Genomic DNA, 20,986 nt, shown 5'->3' on the forward strand with positions numbered 1-20,986 from the left:
AAGAGAGGGATTTGGAGACATTTCTTTAAATGCTGTTTGAGTGTGGAATGCTGTGGCACAGGGAGTCATTGAGGCAGAGGTCATTGCAACTTCAGGCAAATTTGGATAATTAGAGGAAAATTAATGATTTAGACGTGAATATAGGAGGTATGATCAGTAATTTCGCAGATGACACGAAAATTGGTGTCGTAAATAGTGAGGAGGAACGCCCTAGATTACAGGACGATATAGATGGGCTGGTAAGATGGGTAGAGCTGTGGCAATGGAGTTTAATCCTGAGAAATGATGCACTTTGGGAGGACTAACAAGGCAGGAGAATGTACAATGGATGGTACGACCAAGGGAGTACAGAGGGTCAGAGGGACCTTGGGGTGCTTGTCCATAGATCAATGAAGGAAGCAGCACAAGCAGATAAGGTGATACTTGTATTCTATGCCTCAGCTAATAAAGGCAAGAGCAGGGAGGTTATGATGGAGATGTATAAAACACTGGTTAGGCTGCAGCTGGAGTACTGTGTACAATTCTGGTCACCACACTATAGGAAGGATGTGATTGCATTGGAGATGGTGCAGAGGAGATTCACCAGGATGTTGCCTGGGCTGGAGCATTTCAGTTATGAAGAGAGACTGGATAGGCTGGGGTTGTTTTCCTTGGAGCGGAGATGACTGAGGGGGGAAATAATTGAGGTATACAAAATTATGAGGGGCACTGATAGGATAGATAGGAAGAAACTTTTTCCCTTCACGGAGAGGTCAATAACTAGGGGGCATAGATTTAAGGTATGGGGCAGGAGGTTTAGAGGGGAGTTGAGGAAATTTTTTTTCATCCAGAGGGTGGTTGGAATCTGGAACACACTGCCTGAAGGGGTGGTAAAGGCAGGAACAGTCACGGCATTTAAGGAATATTTTGATGAGCACTTGAAACGCCATAGCATACAGGGCCAAGTGCGGGGAAGTGGGATTAGTTTTGAACAGGTGCTTGATGGTCGGCGCAGGCGGGTTGGGCCGAAGGGCCTGTTTCTGTGCTTTATAACTCTGACTATGAAAGTTACAGGGCTGTGAAGAGAGAGCAGGGCAGTGGAATTAGTTTAGGATTGACACAGGCTATGGGGAGAGAGTGCGGTGGTGGGATTAGTTTGGGGTTGAATTCGGTTAATGGCACAAAAGCCTTACATTTGTGCACTGTTCCTTCACCAGGTGGTGCGGCTGTGAGTTAGGTTATATGGTTGGCCCTGGGGCGACTTTTAACAAGGCATGCATCACTGCTTTACAGAGCACTATGGCTGCTTACACTGGACCAGACGCTTTTTATTTTATTCATTGATGGGATGCGGGCATCACTGGCAAGACTAGCATTTATTGCCGGTTTGTAATCGTCTTTGATGGTGATGATGAATCTCTGCCTTGGCTTGCATTGCTGTGGATCTGGTGTCACATATAGGCCTAGACTGGTAAAAACAGCAGATTTCCTTCCCTGATGGAATTTTACTACAATCCAGTAGTTTCATGGTCACCATTTTTTTTTATTTGTTCAAGCAATATTACCATCCCTAATTGCCTTTGAGAAGTTGGTGGTGAGCTGCTTTCTTGAACTACTGTAGCCCTTATGGTGTAGGTACACCTGCAGTAGCTGTTTGATACAACTGTCACTAGGCCATTTCAGAGAGCAGTTAAGAGTCGACCACATTGATGTGGGTCTGGAGTAATGTATAGGCCAGACCGGGTAAGGACAGCAGATTTCCTTTCCTGAAGGACGTTATGAACTAGATGGGTGTTTGCAATAATCTGAGTTTCATGGTCACCATTACTGAGTAGCTTTTTATTCCAGATTTATTTATTAAATTTAAATTTCACCAGTGGTGGGATTTGAACTCATGTCTCCAGATCATTATTCCAGGCCTCTGGAATATTCATCCATTACCACTATGCTACTGTTCCCCTACTGATACAAACTTTTTATTATAGGTTTTAATTAAGTAATTGCATTTAAATTCCCCACTTGGGATTTGAACTGCTGTCTCCAGGTTATCAGTCCAGTAACATAACCACTGTGCTACCATATCTCCTAAGCATTTAACCCCTATTTAACCAAACTTCTCTGTGGGCAGAAAGAGCATCAAGAAACTGGTGCTGAAGAGCATGAATAACTCGACTCTGTACTCGCCCATACTCAGCAAGGAACCTAATGACTTGGCATCGCCTTCAGAATATCCAGAGAACGGAGAGAAGTGAGTACAACCTCTTGGCCTTATAAACATCAATGAGTTTTATTTGCCAGGGAGCATGTTCCATGTAGGTGACTGAACCCGGTCTTGGAGTCTCTGCCCCCCGATTGGGCAATCCTAGGTTAGTGACCGTATGGGTTGTGCAGTGTGCTGTAGTCTCTCAGCACTGGCTAGGCACTGTGCCAGAACCCAAAACGCACACATCGGCGTCCTTGTGCCCTCTGAGATTCCTAACTGAGCACGTTGAGTGGGGTGAGCATTCTATGCTGGGAAGAGAGTTAATCTGTAAGTCTTTCATCCCAGCTTTCCTGTGTAAATCTGGTGCATCCTGGTGTGATGGGAGATGATATTTCCAGCACAGCAAGGGTTCTTCGCAGGCAGGAGTTCTAACACCTCAGCTGCCTCACAGGTGAGTTCACCTGGCAGACGTTGTATTGCAGCAAACCTGGATGGGGACTGATGAAAGTGGCCTCAGTTGGTCTGAAGTGTGGTCAGTACACCCAAACAGCAGCAGCCATCTCTAACCAGGACTGATCTCCATTGCTTAAACCAACAAACTAACAAGGTTCTGTGGAGTGACCTTGAGTTAGTATCTAACAAACTACAAGAGGGGGAGGAATCATAGAATCATGCATCGTGTCTGTGCTGGTTCTTTGGCGCTTGCCCCATAACCCTGCAATGATCAGCCCCACTACCCTGCACTTGCCCCATAGTGCTGCAAATTATTATTGTGAAAGAAGGGAAGGAAATTGTGTGGAATGCAGTTAAAATTTCACAGCATTTTGTAGAACTGTCTGGGTCTTCCACCTACCCACCATAGTAACATTCCTCAACCCCTTCCCCCTCCAGAAACTTGTCAATTTGTCTCTTGACCCTATTTGTACTGTGTGCTTATTTTCTCTACAACTTTAATTGACTGACTTTTTCATAACTAATCTCCCTTCCTTCCCCAGTTCTCCCAACCCAGCTCCCACCAACTCCCGTACTAACACCTAATTTCTGCATTGAATTGAACCCTTCACAGAGAGCAAAATTCCCTGGATCAATTTCACCATAGAATCATATAGATCATAAGAAATAGGAGCAGGAGTAGGCCATTTGGCCCCAAGAGCCTGCTCCACCATTCAATAAGATCACGGCTGAGCTGTTTGCGGCCTAAACTCTCTGTTGTGGCCTGTTCCCCATAACCCTTGACACCCTTGTAGATCATTCTTCTAAACTCCAATGAGAATAAGCCCAACCTGCTCAACTTTCTTCATAAGATAACCCCTTCATCCCAGCAATCAGCCTAGTGAACCTCTCTGAACTGTCTCCAGTGCAAGCTTTTATTCTTTCATGGGATGTGAGCAGTGCTGGTGAGCCAGCATTTGTTGCCCATCCATAATTGCCCTTGGCTTGTTAGGCAATTAGGGATGGGCAGTTAAGAGTCAACCACATTGTGGGTTTGGAGGCACATGTAGGCTAGAGCAGGTAAGGATGGCAGATTTCCTTCCCTAAAGGGCATTAGTGATAGAATAATGAAGTAAATCCCTCCTTTTAAGTAAGGAGACCAAAACTGTACACTATTTGTTTGTGGTCTCACCAATGCCCTGTACAGTTGTAGCAAGACTTCCCTACTTTTGTACTCCAACAAATGCCAACATTCCATTTGTCTTCCTATTTACTTGCTGTACCTGCATGCTTACTTTGAAATTCATTTACAAGGAAACCCAGATCCCTCTGTACAGTAAAGTTCTGCAGTTTCTCTCCATGTAAATAATTTCTATTCCTCCTGCCAAAATGGGCAACCTCACATTTTCCCACATTATACTCCATCAGCCAAATTTTTGCCCACTCACTTAACCTATCTATATCCCTTTGCAGACACTTTGTCCTCCTCGCAACTTACTTCCCTACCTCTCTTTATCATCTGCAAATTTGGCTACAATACACACTGCCCCTTTTTCCAAGTCATTTTTCTTTTCATTTAGAGATACAGCACTGAAACAGGCCCTTCGGCCCACCGAGTCTGTGCCGACCATCAACCACCCATTTATACTTCTTTTGGGCCTCCTTATCTCGAGAGACAATGGATACGCGCCTGGAGGTGGTCAGTGGTTTGTGAAGCAGCGCCTGGAGTGGCTATAAAGGCCAATTCTGGAGTGACAGGCTCTTCCACAGGTGCTGCAGAGAAATTTGTTTGTTGGGGCTGTTGCACAGTTGGCTCTCCCCTTGCGCCTCTGTCTTTTTTCCTGCCAACTACTAAGTCTCTTCGACTCGCCACAATTTAGCCCTGTCTTTATGGCTGCCCGCCAGCTCTGGCGAATGCTGGCAACTGACTCCCACGACTTGTGATCAATGTCACACGATTTCATGTCGCGTTTGCAGACGTCTTTATAACGGAGACATGGACGGCCGGTGGGTCTGATACCAGTGGCGAGCTCGCTGTACAATGTGTCTTTGGGGATCCTGCCATCTTCCATGCGGCTCACATGGCCAAGCCATCTCAAGCGCCGCTGACTCAGTAGTGTGTATAAGCTGGGGATGTTGGCCGCTTCAAGGACTTCTGTGTTGGAGATATAGTCCTGCCACCTGATGCCAAGTATTCTCCGAAGGCAGCGAAGATGGAATGAATTGAGACGTCGCTCTTGGCTGGCATACGTTGTCCAGGCCTCGCTGCCGTAGAGCAAGGTACTGAGGACACAGGCCTGATACACTCGGACTTTTGTGTTCCGTGTCAGTGCGCCATTTTCCCACACTCTCTTGGCCAGTCTGAACATAGCAGTGGAAGCCTTACCCATGCGCTTGTTGATTTCTGCATCTAGAGACAGGTTACTGGTGATAGTTGAGCCTAGGTAGGTGAACTCTTGAACCACTTCCAGAGCGTGGTCGCCAATATTGATGGATGGAGCATTTCTGACATCCTGCCCCATGATGTTCGTTTTCTTGAGGCTGATGGTTAGGCCAAATTCATTGCAGGCAGACGCAAACCTGTCGATGAGACTCTGCAGGCATTCTTCAGTGTGAGATGTTAAAGCAGCATCGTCAGCAAAGAGGAGTTCTCTGATGAGGACTTTCCGTACTTTGGACTTCGCTCTTAGACGGGCAAGGTTGAACAACCTGCCCCCTGATCTTGTGTGGAGGAAAATTCCTTCTTCAGAGGATTTGAACGCATGTGAAAGCAGCAGGGAGAAGAAAATCCCAAAAAGTGTGGGTGCGAGAACACAGCCCTGTTTCACACCACTCAGGATAGGAAAGGGCTCTGATGAGGAGCCACCATGTTGAATTGTGCCTTTCATATTGTCATGGAATGAGGTGATGATACTTAGCAGCTTTGGTGGACATCCGATCTTTTCTAGTAGTCTGAAGAGACCACGTCTGCTGACGAGGTCAAAGGCTTTGGTGAGATCAATGAAAGCAATGTAGAGGGGCATCTGTTGTTCACGGCATTTCTCCTGTATCTGACGAAGGGAGAACAGCATGTCAATAGTCGATCTCTCTGCACGAAAGCCACACTGTGCCTCAGGGTAGACGCGCTCGGCCAGCTTCTGGAGCCTGTTCAGAGCGACTCGAGCAAAGACTTTCCCCACTATGCTGAGCAGGGAGATTCCACGGTAGTTGTTGCAGTCACCGCGGTCACCTTTGTTTTTATAGAGGGTGATGATGTTGGCATCGCGCATGTCCTGGGGTACTGCTCCCTCGTCCCAGCACAGGCATAGCAGTTCATGTAGTGCTGAGAGTATAGCAGGCTTGGCACTCTTGATTATTTCAGGGGTAATGCTGTCCTTCCCAGGGGCTTTTCCGCTGGCTAGGGAATCAATGGCATCACTGAGTTCCGATTTGGTTGGCTGTATGTCCAGCTCATCCATGACTGGTAATCCTACACTAATCCCATATTCCTACAACATCCCCACCTGTCCCTATATTTCCCTACCACCTACCTCTACTAGGGGCAATTTATAATGGCCAATTTACCTATCAACTGCAAGTCTTTGGTGGTGGGAGGAAACTGGAGCACCCGGCGAAAACCCACGCAGACACAGGGAGAACTTGCAAACTCCACACAGGCAGTACCCAGAATTGAACCAGGGTCGCAGGAGCTGTGAGGCTGCGGTGCTAACCACTGTGCCGCCCAATAATATTGATCATAAATAGTTGAGGCCCCAGCACTGATGCCTGTGGCACTCCACTAGTTAGAGTTTGCCAACCTGAAAATATCCCATTTAACTGTTTCCTCAGTTAACCAATTCTCAATCCATGCTAATATATCACCCAACACCATGAGCTCTTATCTTGTGTAGTAACTTTTTATGTGGCATCTTATTGAAAGCCTTTTTGGAAATCCAAATACGCTACATCTACTGGTTTCCCAATATCCACCCTGCTTGTTACGTCCTCAAAGAATTCTAATAAATTTGTCAAACATGATTTCCCTTTCCAAAAACTCTGTTAACTATGTCTGATTGCATTATGATTTTCTAAATGTCCTGCTACTATGTCCTTAATAATGGATTCCAGCATTTTCCCAATGACAGATGTTAGGCTAACTGGCCTGTATTTTCCAGCTTTCTGTCTCCCACCTTTCTTGAGTAGAGGTGCTACATTTGCGGTTTTCCAATCCAGTGGGAACTTTCCAGAATTTAGGGAATGTTGCTTTTCAACCCATTGTGCCTGTGCTGGCTGATTGTGAGAGATATCCAAGGTCTTTCCCCATAGGTTCCAGACTGAATCTCAAATTTTGTCCAAAGAAAACTTGTGCAACCGTTCTTGTTGCCCAGAACCCTTTGGGTGCTGGCTCCAATCTCCCTCATTTATTCACATGGATGGTCCAGATAATTGGTGTCTTGGTTCCTCATAGTGAGCAGGAAAGCAGGCTGGAGAGAGAGGATGATGACCAACAGGAGGTGAATAAATGCTACACCAATACCATAGTTAAGCCAATCCCACAGACGCCCGAAGGGATGCACTGCAACAAGCACCCGAACTGCGCAATGGATGACACCATCGCAGAGATGAACTTGAGGAACAAACTGCGGAACGGCACGTTGGAGGGGTGCAGCGAAGACCCATGCTTCATTGACGGGTCTCTGCATGAGGAGCGGGAGACTGAGGTGGATGACAATTTGCCTCCTCACCCAGCAGGTGAGCCACGGTAGCATATTATATATTCATTGTATATTAATTGAGTTTGTTTAATTGTACACAGGTGGTGTGCATTAACTGGGGATTCACTTGTGCCCCTATATAGAGGAGTGGACTGAAGCTGTGATTGTTGGGTTCAGAGGTGCATGTTTGTAATGTGTCTCTCTTGTAAATAAAAACTAAAGAATTTTGCGATTGACTGCAGTTCTATCCTTCACCACATAGCTTTCTGGAATAGAACAGCGTCCGCTCACGTAGCTGCAGACACGAGCGTCTTTTTTGTCCTTCGAATATCAGAAGGCCATGGGTTCCAATCCCCCTCCAGAGACCTGAGTACATAATCCAGGCTAATGCTCCCAGTGCAGCGCTGAGGAAAATTGCACTGTCAAATTTACTGATCTATCTTTTTTCAAATGAATCGTTCAAGCAATGCTCCATCTGCCCTCTCGACTGAATGTAAAAGTTCCCATGGGTGGTTAAGGAAAGACTATCTGGTCTATCCAGCTTGTTCCACACAGTTGTGATACCCTGAGCATCCCAATAATAACATGTATGTCACGATATGGTACTGTAATGGTTATGTTACTGGACTAATGAGCTGACGGTGTCAATTCAAATCCCACCATGATGGGTTGAATTGAATTTCGTTAATAAAATAAATCTGGATATAAAATCTCTATCAGTCTGTTGTAAAAACCCAACTTTCCTTTAGGAAAGAAATCTGCCGTTCTTATCCATTCTGGGCCTATATGTAATGCGGTTAACTCTTAACTACCCTGTGAAATGGTCTAGCATCTTTGGACAGCCAGTTGGTGAAGGATGATACGAGAGCCAATCTTTACTCAGTCCTACATTTATTTACGGAGTTAAATATGACGAGCATATTTCTCCTGACTCAACCACACTCCAGTTTTCATGTGTCTTTTTATATATGCTCGTGAAACCCCAGTTAATGCCCAACACCTGAATACAATTAGCAATATACAATTAACAGTTACCACCACTTCTCGAGGGCAATTCAGGACGGAAAATAAATGCTGGCCTTGCCAGCAGTGCCCACATCCCATGAATGAATAAATGAAAAACAAATGGGCCCCATCCCACCCAGAGCCATGTGATCTGGGAGAGGTGTAAACCACTCCACTTTAGGGGAATAAATATCTGGAAAATTCCTTTCTAACCCCCTTTTGGGTAGTCAAAGCTAGTCCAGGAGATCACTTTGGTCCTGATGATGCCTTTGTCATATTTTATCCAAGCTGTGCTGATGCTGATTGCGTGCAATCTGTTTGCTAGGCATTGTACTGACCAGAGTTGGTTACTACACCATCCCCTCCATGGACGAACTAGCCCAGCAACTGAAAGAGAACGGAGAGTGCATTGTGGAAAATTTCACCATCGGACGCAAAGGTCAGTGTTCAATAAGTGATAAACTGGGTGATGGGAACTCGACAAACTAGGGCTGTTCACTGACTTGCATAATGTTCAGCACAATTTGGAACTCCTGCAGTAGTGAAGCAGTCCATGCCTGCATGCAGCAAGACCTGGACAACATTCAGTATTGAGCTGATGTGCGGCATGTATGTTATTTGCCACTTAAGTGTCAGGCAATGACAATCTCCAACAAGAGAGAGTCTAATAATCTCCCTTGACATTCAGCGGATTACCATCACAGAATCAACATCATCGCCAACATCCTGGGAGTTTGTGGGGGGCAGTGGCGGTGGTCAGAAACTTGCCTGGGCCAGCCACCAAGATGCTAAAGAGGCTACTAAAGCAGGTCAGAAGTTGGTTATTCTGTGGTGTATGACTCGGCTCCCAACTCACGAAAGCCATTCCACAAGGCACAAGTCAGTAATGCAATACTCGCTTAGATGTAGCGGTTCAATGAGACGACTTACCACCATCTTCTCAAGGGCAACTAAGGATTGGCAATAAATGCCAGCCTTTCCTGTGCGGCCTACATTTCCCTGAACAAACAATAGAATCACAGAATTGTTACAGTGCAGAAGGAGGCCATTCAGCCCATCGTGTTTGCACCGGCTCTCCAAATGAGCAATTTGCCTAATGACATTCCCCTGCCTTCTCTCTGTAACCCTGCACATTCTTCCTTTTCAGATAACCGTCTAATTCCCTTTTGAATGTCTCAATTGAACCTGCCTCACACTCGGGCAGTGAATTCCAGACCTTAACCACTTGCTGCGTGGAGGTTTTTCCTCATGCCGCTTTTGCCAATCACTTTAAATCTGTGCCCTCTTGTTCTCGATCCTTTCACAAGTGGGACCAGTTTCTCCCTATCCACTCTGTCCAGACCCCTCATGATTTTGAATACTTCGATCAAATCTCCTCTCAGCCGCCTGTTCTCCAAGGAAAACAGTCCCAACTTCTCCAATCTGCCTTCATTCCTGAAATTCCTCATCCCTGGAACCATTCTTGTGAATCTTTTCTGTACTCTCTCCAATGCCCTCACGTCTTTCCTGAAGTGTCACGCCCAGAACTGGACGCAATACTCCAGCTGAGGCCAAACTAGTGTCTTTTATAAAAGTTCAACATAATCTCCTTGTTTTTGTACTCTATGCCCCTATTAATAAAGCCCAGGATACTGTGGGCTTTATTAAACACTTTCTCAACCTGTACTGCCACCTTCATGAGTTGTACCCTTTTATATTGTTTCTCCATGTTCTTCCGACCAAAATAAATGACTTCACATTTCTCCACATTGAACTTCACTTGCCACTTGTGTGACATTCCACCAACCTGTCTATGTCCTTTTGCAGTTCTACACTATCCTCACAGTTCCAAATGTTTTGAAAGTTTTGTATCCTCTGCAGATTTTGAAATTGTGCCCTGTACTCCAAGGTCTAGGTCATTAATATATATCAGGAAGAGCGAGAGTCCCAGCACTGACCTCTGGGGAACTCCACTACAAACCTTCCTCCAGACCAAAGAACATCCATTAACCACTACTTTTGTTTCCTGTCACTCAGCCAATTTTGTATCCATGTTGCTACTGTCCCTTTTATTCCATGAGCTATAGTTGTGCGGTACTGTATCAAATACCTTTTGGAATTCCATATACACCACATCAACAGCATTGCCCTCATCAACCCTCTGTTACCTTATCAAAAAACTCCAAATTAGTTAAACATGATTTTTCCTTAACAAATCTGTGCTGGCTGTTCTGAATTAACTCACTTTTGTCCATGTGTGTATTAATTTTGTCCTGAATTATTCTTTCTAGAAGCTTCCCCACCACTGAAGTTAAACTGACTGGCCTGTAGTTGCTAGGCTTATCTTTACATCCTTTTTTGAACAAGGGTATAACATTTGCAATTCTCCAGTTCTCTGGCACCACCCTGAGTCTAAGGAAGACTGGAAAATTATGGCCATTGTCTCTGCAATTTCCACACTCGCTTCGTTCAGTATCCTTGGATGCATCTCATCTGGTCCTGGTGTTTTATCCACTTTAAGTACAGAAAGCCTATCTAATACCTCATCAATTTTAAATCCTCCTCTTTCACTGTATTGTCTTCATTGGTAAAGACAGACGCAAAGTATTCATTTAATACCTCAGCTATTCCCCCTGCCTCCATGTGTAAATGGTCTTTTTGGTCCTTAAGTGGCCCTACTCCACCTTTTAACCACCCTTTTACTATATAAAAGCCTATGGAAGACTTTGGGTTACCCTTTTATGTTAGTTGCCAGTCTTTTCTCATACTCTTTGCTTTTCTTATTTGCTTTTTCATTTTCCCTCTGAACCTTCTCTATTCAGCCTGGCTCACATCTGTCATAAGCAGATGTTTTCTTCATCTTCATCTCTATTCTTTTGTCATCCAGGGAGCTCTGAATTTATTTGCCCTACCTTTCCCCTTCAACGGAATATACCTTGACTGTGCTCGAACTATCTCTTCTTTGAAGGTAGCCCATTGTTCAGCTACTGTTTTTTTTCATTCCAACCTTTGATTCCAATTTATGTGGCCCAGCTCTGTTCTTAACCCATTGAAGTTGGCTTTCCCCCAGTTAATTATTCTTACTCTAGATTGTTCTTTGTCCTTTTCCATAACCAACTGAAACTTTGATATTATATCACTGATATCTGATCCACTTGGCCCACCTCATTTCCTCGAACCAGGTCTAGCGGTGCTTCCCTCCCCTCTTGTTGGACTGGAAACATACTGTTGTAGAAAATTTACCTGAACACACTCTAGGAACTCTTGCCCCTCTCTATCCCAGTCGATGTTTGGGTAATTAATGTCCTCCATTATAACTACACTATAATGCTTCCATCTCTCTCTAATTTCATTGCAAATTTGTTCCTCTTTCACCTTTTCACTAGTTGGTGGCCTGTAGACAGCACCGAGCAATGTAGCTGTACCTTTTTGGTCCCTTGGCTCTAGCCAAATAGATTCCGTCCTTGACGACTCGGGGATATCCTCAGGTCGCCTGCACTACCTGCCAGTTTCTTAATTGTCTGGCAGTCACCCATTCCCTGTCTCCCTGCATACTCTTAAACTGTGGGGTCACCAGATCCAAAAACCTGCTATACACAAAGCTCTCATCCTCACAGATGCTCTGCAGCAATGCCAGTTGTTGCTCAAGTTCAGAAACATAGAGTTTCTGGGTTCCGCTTCCTTTGGTTATCCAGGACATGAAATGTCCTGAAGTTCACACACAATACAGGATGTGCACTCTAGATGTTAGAGAAGCCCTACCATTCCTTTACCTGTTAGTTAATAAGCCAAGCTGCTGCTAATAAACCTTACTTTTAATAAAAAGATAGAAGTCACCAGTTAATTCCCTAGTTTGGATGAGAAAAATAGGAAATGCTCACCAGCCAATCACCCACCTGCTTCCATGTGATGTCACACCTCAATTTTTCTTTATGAACGCCGGCTCTGAACCTACACACTGGCGGCGGTAGTAGCTAGGCTCACTCCGATCCCGCTACTCTGAACACTCCCTCTCTCTCTGTCTCTGTCTCTCTCTCACCTGGGCTGTCACTGTTTTCCCACCGGTCTCCGTGAACTCTCCTCTCTGTGTGTCGCATGCTGTCTCTTGGGCTCTTTATGCACCTCTCTGCTCCCGCTGTTTGGCACCCGGTTATTTTCTGATTTTTATAACTGTGGAGTCTAGTGTAATTAGCGGCCCTTGCTGCTGTACAGCCCCTTCCCCTTTATTTGGAACCTCTGGCTCTGTTTTGTGCAGTTTTCTTCAGTTTTGCAAAAGCTGTCACCTCTAATTCATTAGCATTTTATAATGAGATCTGTTTGGCATCAGCTGGAGTTGGAGGGGGGCTGAGAAGAGTATTTGCTGGGTTGGGTGTGTGGCAGGGTATGAGGAGGGTGTCTGCCATGGGAGATGGGGGCTTCTGCCATGACAATAGCCACTAACTTGCCTATTTTAAAATCCAGGTTATGGTTCGATCTATTTCCCTGGCATTGTGAATCTGACCAACATGAACCTCGATGAGATTGTGCACATACGCAGGAAGGAGGTGATAGTTTACCTGGACGATGAAAAAAAGCCCCCTGTGGGCGAGGGCCTGAACAGGTAAACATCAGGGTGGAGGTGGTGAGAGATACAATGTCACTGGGTACAATCTTTGAAATTCAGTTGTGGTTTAAGATGGTTGAGACCTTTAGGCTGTGCTGGTGGGTGGAATTCAAAGGGTGCAGAAGTGATGCTGCAGTTGTACGGAGCCCTGCTGAGGCCCCTTCTGAAGTACTGTGTTCATTTCTGGGTACCATACGCACCTCACGAAGGATATATTGACCTCTGAGTGCAGCATAGATTCAACCAAAACTTTCCATTAATTATTCTCTTGCCCAGAACTCCACGTTTGAATCCCTCCTATCAGGTCTCCGTCTCTGCCACAGTACTGAAATGGCTCTTATCAAAGTCACAAATGACACCCTATGTGACTGTGACAAAATAAACTTTCCCTCCTTGTCCTTCTCTACCTCTCTGCAGCCTTTGACATGGTTGACCACACTATCCTCCTCCTCTGGAATCCCCCCCCCCCCCCCCACACCTCTCTACCTCTCTCTCCTCCTTTAAGATGGTCCTTAAAACCTACCCCTTTGAGCAAGCTTTTGGTCACCAGACCTAATCTTATGTCACTCGATGTCTTATTTTATAATGCTCCTGTGAAACATCTTGGGATATTTTATTATGTAAGGTACAATATAAATACAAGTTCTCATTCTGTGCCCCTTTGTTACTGATCCACCAACTCTCATAGCAACCTCTTGCTTTAGATTTAGAGATACAGCACTGAAACAGGTCCTTCGGCCCACCGAGTTTGTGCCGACCATCAACCACCCATTTATATTAATCCTACACTAATTCCCTATTCTAACACATCCCCACCTGTCCCTATATTTCCCTACCACCTACCTATACTAGGGGCAATCTATAATGGCCAATTTACCTATCAACATGCAAGTCTTTGGCATGTGGGAGGAAACCGGAGCACCCGGAGGAAACCCACGCAGACACGGGGAGAACTTGCAAACTCCACACAGGCAGTATCCAGAATTGAACCTGGGTCGCTGGAGCTGTGAGGCTGCGGTGCTAACCACTGCGTCACTGTGCTGTTTATTCTCAATCAGTTAGATTCCCTTCCCCATACATTGAACCTTTTTTCATAACTCTAATGTCATCCTGATCAGATTGTGTTCAATCTTCCCCCTTTCCATAATTTTAGTATGCTTTCTATACTGAAATGACCACAACACATGATATTCTAGCTGTAACCTATCCTCGCATCCAGTATAAATTCAACATTTGCATGCCTTTTTGTATTCGATGCCCCCATGTATAAAGACACAAACCCATTTCTGTTTGTGTTCTCTGCAGTGCATTCCGTTTCTCCAACTCCACACACCTAAAACCGTGGGAGGAGGATATTACTTGAGATTTTCTACCATCACCTGCTGAAGATATGCTATAGCAAAGAAAGAGGCCATTTGGCCCATTGTGTCAGTACTGGTTCTTTTGGGAAGAATTAGATAGCTGTCATTTGCCAGCTTTTTCTCAATAGCCCTGCAAAGTTTCCCACTTCAAGCATTTATCCAATTCCCTTTTGAAAGTTATTGAATCTGCTTCCACTGCCCTTTCAGGCAGCGCGTTCCAGATCACAACTCATTGCATAAAGCAAAAAAAAAAAATTCTCATCTCCCCTCTGGTTCTTTTGTGTCCTCTTTTTACTGACCCTCCTGCCAGTGGAAACACTAACGAGAGTGAAACTGTCAAAACCCTTCATAATTTTCGACACCTATTAAATCTGCCCTTAAACTTTTCTGCTCGAAGGAGAACAATCTTAGCTTCTCTAGTCTTTCCATGTAACTGAAGTCCCTCATCCTTGGTACCATTCTAGTAAATATCCTCTACAGATGATGCTTTCTGTTGCCTGGCTCATGTACCTCCATGGACTCCAGCAGCCAAATAGCCATTCTCTATATATGAACTACTAAATTGTTCAATCCTACATTGCAAGTGACTACACTTCAAAAGTACTTCCTGGGCTGTAAAGCACTTTGAGATGTCCAGTGGTTGTGAAAAGAGCTATATAAATGCTGTGGAGGGTATCGCCTCAAGCTGAATCCTAGCTCTTAATTGAGGTTAAGCAGAAGCTGCAGAGTAGCGTTTGAGAATGGGATTCCTGGCTGATATCTGCTTATTTTGTCTGTGTCTCACCACCTCTATCTTGGAAAAGGCGAGCTGAAGTAACATTAGATGGAGTCTGGCCGACTGATAAAACCACTCGCTGCCTGATCAAGTCACCTGAGCGTTTGATGGAGATGGGTTTCGAGGAGAGGCTGGAGAGTTCATCACGGAAGCAGGGCGCCCGCTTCCTGGAGTACAGGTGCGAGACCGGCTCCTGGGTCTTCGAGGTAAGGACTGACATGTTGCATTTCACCCACCGATGCTCCTTACCCTCCGTCTACCACATGGAAATGTGTTGGTGGGTGTCTCACTACTGGCGTCGCATGTTCAGCTGAGTCCAGGAGAGATTTGAATCATGGCTCCCAGCTTCGCTAAGGTGACAGACTGTGTGTGTTTGTTTCTGCACCCACCTGCTCACTCCCCTTCGCACCCCACCCCCCCCCCCCAGCTCCCTGCACCAGCTTGCTCTTTGCTGTCTTGCCTTGGTTGCGTTCCTTGCCCCTTCTCCCATCTCACTGGCTATTTTTGAGTTCAAACACTTGAACACATTCTTGAGGTCAGTGTATGCTGGTCTGCAGTGGGTTTTGTGACAGAAGGAGACTTTTCTGGAATGGGGAGCTCTTTACCCAGCATCCACAGCAGGAGAGAAACATCCTGTATCTCTGGGATTAAATGTTTGCATAGCTTGATCCCGAGGATAAAGGGGATTTTCTGCTGCTATGGAGGCAGGGTGAAGAATTTCCCATTCAGCAAAAAGAGACATGCAAAGAAAAAGACAGCTGATAGTCCCTAAAGTGTCTAATTTGCAGGCTTCACTGCTGCCTGCCTCAAGTCTGTTGATTTAACAAAGCACAGCACTTGAAGCGGTATTACTAAGAACAACAGTCTGTAGCTTGTGCATCTGCCTGCTTCCCTTCTCTTTGTAAGCTCTTTTACCCTACATGCTTACTCCCACCCTCCCCCTGCAGTCTCCTCTTCCCATCTCTGTTCTCTCCTTGACCCCCTTCGGAGCCTTTTTTTTAATGCATTCATGGGATGTGGGCGTCACTGGCTGTGCCAGCATTTATTGCCCATCCCTAATTGCCCTTGAAGGTGGTGGTGAGCTGCCTTCTTGAACCACTGCAGTCCATTTGGGGTAGGTATACCCACAGTGCTGTTAGGAAGGGAGTTCCAGGATCTTGACCCAGCGACAGTGAAGGAACGGTGATATAGTTCCAAGTCAGGATGGTGTGTAACTTGGAGGGGAACTTGCAGGTGGTGGTGTTCCCATGTATTTGCTGCCCTTGTCCTTCTAGTTGGTAAAGGTCGCGGGTTTGGAAGGTACTGTCCAAGGAGCCTTGGTGCATTGCTGCAGTGCATCTTGTAGATGGTACTCACTGCTGCTACTGTGCGTTGGTGGTGGAGGGAATGAATGTTTGTAGATGGGGTGCCAATCAAGCGGGCTGCTTTGTCCTTGATGGTGTTGAGCTTCTTGAGTGTTGTTGGAGCTGCACCCATCCAGGCAAGTGGAGAGTATTCCATCACACTCCTGACTTGTGCCTTGTAGATGGTGGACAGGCTTTGGGGAGTCAGGAGGTGAGTTACCCGCCTCAGGATTCCTAGCCTCTGACCTGCCCTTGTAGCCAGGTTATTTATATGGCTACTCCAGTTCAGTTTCTGGTCAATGGTAGCCCCTAGGATGTTGATAGTGGGGGATTCAGCGATGGTAATGCCATTGAATGTCATGGGGAGATGGTTACATTCTCTTGTTGGAGATGGTCATTGCCTGGCATTTGTGTGGCGCGAATGTTACTTGCCACTTATCAGCCCAAGCCTGGATATTGTCCAGGTCTTGCTGCATTTCTGCATGGACTGCTTCAGTATCTGAGGAGTCACGAATGGTGCTGAACATTGTGCAATCATCAGCTAACATCCCCACTTCTGACCTTATGATTGAAGGAAGGTCATTGATAAAGCAGTTGAAGATGGTTGGGCCTAGGACACTACCCTGAGGAACTCCTGCAGTGATGTCCTGGAGCTCAGATGATTGACCACCAGCAACCACAACCATCTTCCTTTGTGCTAGGTATGACTCCAGCCAGCGGAGGGTTTTCCCCTGATTCCCATTGACCTCAGTTTTGCTAGGGCTCCTTGATGCCGTACTCAGTCAAATGCTGCCATGATGTCAAGGGCAGTCACTCTTGCCTCACCTCTGGAGTTCAGCTCTTTTGTCCATGTTTGAACCAAGGCTGTAATGAGGTCAGGAGCTGAGTGGCCCTGGCGGAACCCAAACTGAGCGTCACTGAGCATGTTATTGCTAAGCATGTGCTGCTTGATGGCACTGTTGATGACACTTTCCATCACTTTACTGATGGATTGATACCGGTGCCACGTGCTAGTGAGGCGAGAAACAGGGAGCGAGTGCAGCTGAACACGTGGCTACAGAGCTGGTGTAGGAGGGAGGGCTTCAGATATGTGGATCATTGGGATACCTTCTGGGGAAGGTGGGACCTGTACAAGAGGGACGGGTTGCATCTGAACTGGAGGGACACCAATATCCTGGGCGGGAGGTTTGCTAGAGCTCTTCGGGAGGGTTTAAACTAGTTTGGCAGGGGGATGGGAACCAGAGCTATGGATCAGTGGATGGGGTAGCTGTTGAACAGGCAGATACAGAGTGCAGAGAGTCTGTGAGGAAGGTTAGACAATTGACACGACAAAGTTGCAGCCTGTATGATGGGTTGAAGTGTGTCTATTTTAACGCAAGAAGTGTCAGGAATAAGGGTGATTAACTTAGAGCATGGATCAGTACTTGGAGCTACGATGTTGTGGCCATTACGGAGACGTGGATATCACAGGGGCAGGAATGGATGTTGGATGTTCCAGGGTTTAGATGTTTCAAAAGGAATAGGGAGGGATGTAAAAGAGGTGGGGGAGTGGCATTGTTAATCAGGGATAGTATCACAGCTGCAGAAAGGGAGGTCGTCGAGAAGGGTTTGTCTACTGAGTCATTATGGGTGGAAGTCAGAAACAGGAAAGAAGCAGTCACTTTGGGAGTTTTCTATAGACCCCCCCAATAGCAACAGAGACATGGAGGAACAGATTGGGAGGCAGATTTTGGAAAGGTGCAGAAGTAACAGGGTTGTTGTCATGGGTGACTTCAACTTCCCTAATATTGATTGGAACCTCCTTAGTGCAAATAGTTTGGATGGAGCAGATTTTGTCAGGTGTCTCCAGGAAGGTTTCCTGACTCCATATGTAGATGGGCCGACTAGAGGGGAGGCTATGTTGGACTCGGTGCTTGGCAACGAACCAGGCCAGGTGACAGATCTCTCGGTGGGACAGCATTTCGGTGATGGTGATCACAACTCCCTGACCTTTACTATAGTCATGGAGAGGGACAGGAGCAGACGGGAAGGGAAAATATTTAATTGGGGGAGGGGGAATTACAATGCTATTAGGCAGGAACTGGGGAGCATAAATTGGGAACAGATGTTCTCAGGGAAATGCACAACAGAAATGTGGAGGTTGTTTAGGGAGCACTTGCTGCGACTGCTGGATAGGTTTGTCCCGATGAAGCAGGAAAGGGATGGTAGGGTGAAGGAATCTTGGATGACGAGATGTGGAACAGCTACTCAAGAGGAAGAAGGAAGCTTACTTAAGGTTGAGGAAGCAAGGATCAGACAGGGCTCCAGAGGGTTACAAGGTAGCCAGGAAGGAACTGAAGAATGGACTTAGAGCTAGAAGGGGATGTGAAAAAGTCTTGGCGGGTAGGATTAAGGAAAATCCCAAGGCGTTCTACACTTATGTGAGGGACAAGAGGATGGCCAGAGTGAGGGTAGGGCCGGTCAGGGATAGTGGAGGGAACTTGTGTCTGGAGTCGGAGGAGGTAAGGGAGGTCCTAAATGAATACTTTGCTTCAGTATTCACTAGTGAGAGGGACCTGGTCGTTTGTGAGGATAGCGTGGAACAGGCTGATATGTTCGAACAGGTTGAGGTTAAGAGGGAGGATGTGCTGGAAATTTTGAAAGACATGAGGATAGATAAGTCCCCGGGGCCAGACGGGATATACCCAAGGATATTACGGGAAGTGAGGGAAGAGATTGCCGCGCCTTTGGCGATTATCTTTGCGTCCTCGCTGTCCACTGGAGTAGCACCAGATGATTGGAGGGTGGCAAATGTTGTTCCCTTGTTCAAGAAAGGGAGTAGGGATAACCTTGGGAATTATAGACCAGTCAGTCTTACGTCGGTCGTGGGCAAATTATTGGAGAGGATTCTGAGAGACAGGATTTATGATTATTTGGAAAAGCATAGTTTGATTAGAGACAGTCAGCATGGCTTTGTGAGGGGCAGGTCATGCCTCACAAGCCTTATTGAATTCTTTGAAGATGTGACAAAGCACATTGATGAAGGAAGAGCAGTGGATGTGGTGTATATGGATTTTAGCAAGGTGTTTGATAAGGTTCCCCATGGTAGGCTCATTCAGAAAGTAAGGAGGCATGGGATACAGGGAAAGTTGGCTGTCTGGATACAAAATTGGCTGGCCCATAGAAGTCAGAGGGTGGTAGTAGATGGAAAGTATTCAGCCTGGAGCTCGGTGACCAGTGGTGTTCCGCAGGGATCTGTTCTGGGACCTCTGCTGTTTGTGATTTTTATAAATGACTTGGATTAGGAAGTGGAAGGCTGGGTTAGCAAGTTTGCCGATGACACGAAGATTGCTGGAGTTGTGGTTAGTGTGGAAGGCTGTTGTAGGTTGCAACGGGACATTGACAGGATGCAGAGCTGGGCTGAAAAGTGGCAGATGGAGTTCAACCTGGAAAAGTGTGAAGTGATTCATTTTGGAAGGTCGAATTTGAATGCAGAATACAGGCTTAAAGACAGGATTCTTGGTAGTGTGGAGCAACAGAGGGATCTTGGGGTCCATGTCCATAGATCGCTCAAAGTTGCCACCCAAGTTGATAGGGTTGTTAAGAAGGCGTATGGTGTGTTGGCTTTCATTAACAGGGGGATTGAGTTTAAGAGCCGCGAGGTTATGCTGCAGCTCTATAAGGCCCTGGTTCGACCACACTTGGAATATTGTGTTCAGTTCTGGTCGCCTCATTATAGGAAGGATGTGGAAGCTTTAGAGAGGGTGCAGAGGAGATTTACCAGGATGCTGCCTGGACTGGAGGGCATGTCTTACGAAGAAAGATTGAGGGAGCTAGGGCTTTTATCATTGGAGCGAAGAAGGATCAGAGGTGACTTGATAGAGGGGTACAAAATGATGAGAGGCATAGATAGAGTGGATAGTCAGGGACTTTTTCCCTGGGTGGAAAGGGCTATCACCAGGGGGCATAATTTTAAGGTGATTGGAGGAAGGTTTCGGGGAGATGTCAGAGGTAGGTTCTTTACACAGAGTGGTGGGTGCGTGGAATGCACTGCCAGCGGTGGTAGTAGAAGGGACATTAGTGACATTTAAGCAACTCTTGGATAGGTACATGGATGATAGTAGAATGAAGGGTAGGTAGGTAGTTTGATCCTAAAGTAGGTTAAACGTTCGGCACAACATCGTGGGCCGAAGGGCCTGTAATGTGCTGTCCTGTTCTGTTCTATGTTCTATGATTGAGAGTCGGCTGATGGGGCGGTAATTGACCGGGTTGAACCTGTCCTGCTTTTTGTGTACAGGACATACCTGGGCAATTTTCCACATTGCAGGGTAGATGCCAGTGTTGTAGCTGTACTGGAACAGCTTGGCTAGGGGCGCGGCAAGTTCTGGAGCACAGGTCTTCAGTACTATTGCCGGAATATTGTCAGGGCCCATAGCCTTTGCAGTATCCAGTGCCTTCAGTCGTTTCTTGATATCACGCAGAGTGAAACGAGTTGGCTGAAGTCTGGCATCTATGATGCTGGGGACTTCAGGAGGAGGCTAGTGCTGTTGAAAAAGCTGCATCAAAGCCAATGCAATGCATGTGACATTGCCACTGCCATTCATTTATCTCTGCTTCAGCTACAGCTCAAGAT

The 20,986-nt window shown here is 46.2% G+C and overlaps 1 protein-coding gene across 5 annotated transcripts in view; it reads left to right on the forward strand.

The window, feature by feature from the left end:
* Positions 1 to 20,986, forward strand: part of nup98 (nucleoporin 98 and 96 precursor) — a 102,546-nt gene that overhangs the window by 37,647 nt on the left and 43,913 nt on the right. For all 5 annotated transcript variants that reach the window (XM_068032997.1, XM_068033000.1, XM_068032998.1 and 2 more), the window contains 5 exons: positions 2,108 to 2,227; positions 7,062 to 7,345; positions 8,639 to 8,752; positions 12,754 to 12,892; positions 15,060 to 15,237. In XM_068032997.1, coding sequence (XP_067889098.1) covers positions 2,108 to 2,227; positions 7,062 to 7,345; positions 8,639 to 8,752; positions 12,754 to 12,892; positions 15,060 to 15,237 — 835 coding nt within the window. The remainder of the gene's footprint in view (positions 1 to 2,107; positions 2,228 to 7,061; positions 7,346 to 8,638; positions 8,753 to 12,753; positions 12,893 to 15,059; positions 15,238 to 20,986) is intronic.

This window comes from Heterodontus francisci, chromosome 6, assembly GCF_036365525.1.
Source record: "Heterodontus francisci isolate sHetFra1 chromosome 6, sHetFra1.hap1, whole genome shotgun sequence".
In the NCBI taxonomy this organism is placed as follows: domain Eukaryota; kingdom Metazoa; phylum Chordata; class Chondrichthyes; order Heterodontiformes; family Heterodontidae; genus Heterodontus; species Heterodontus francisci.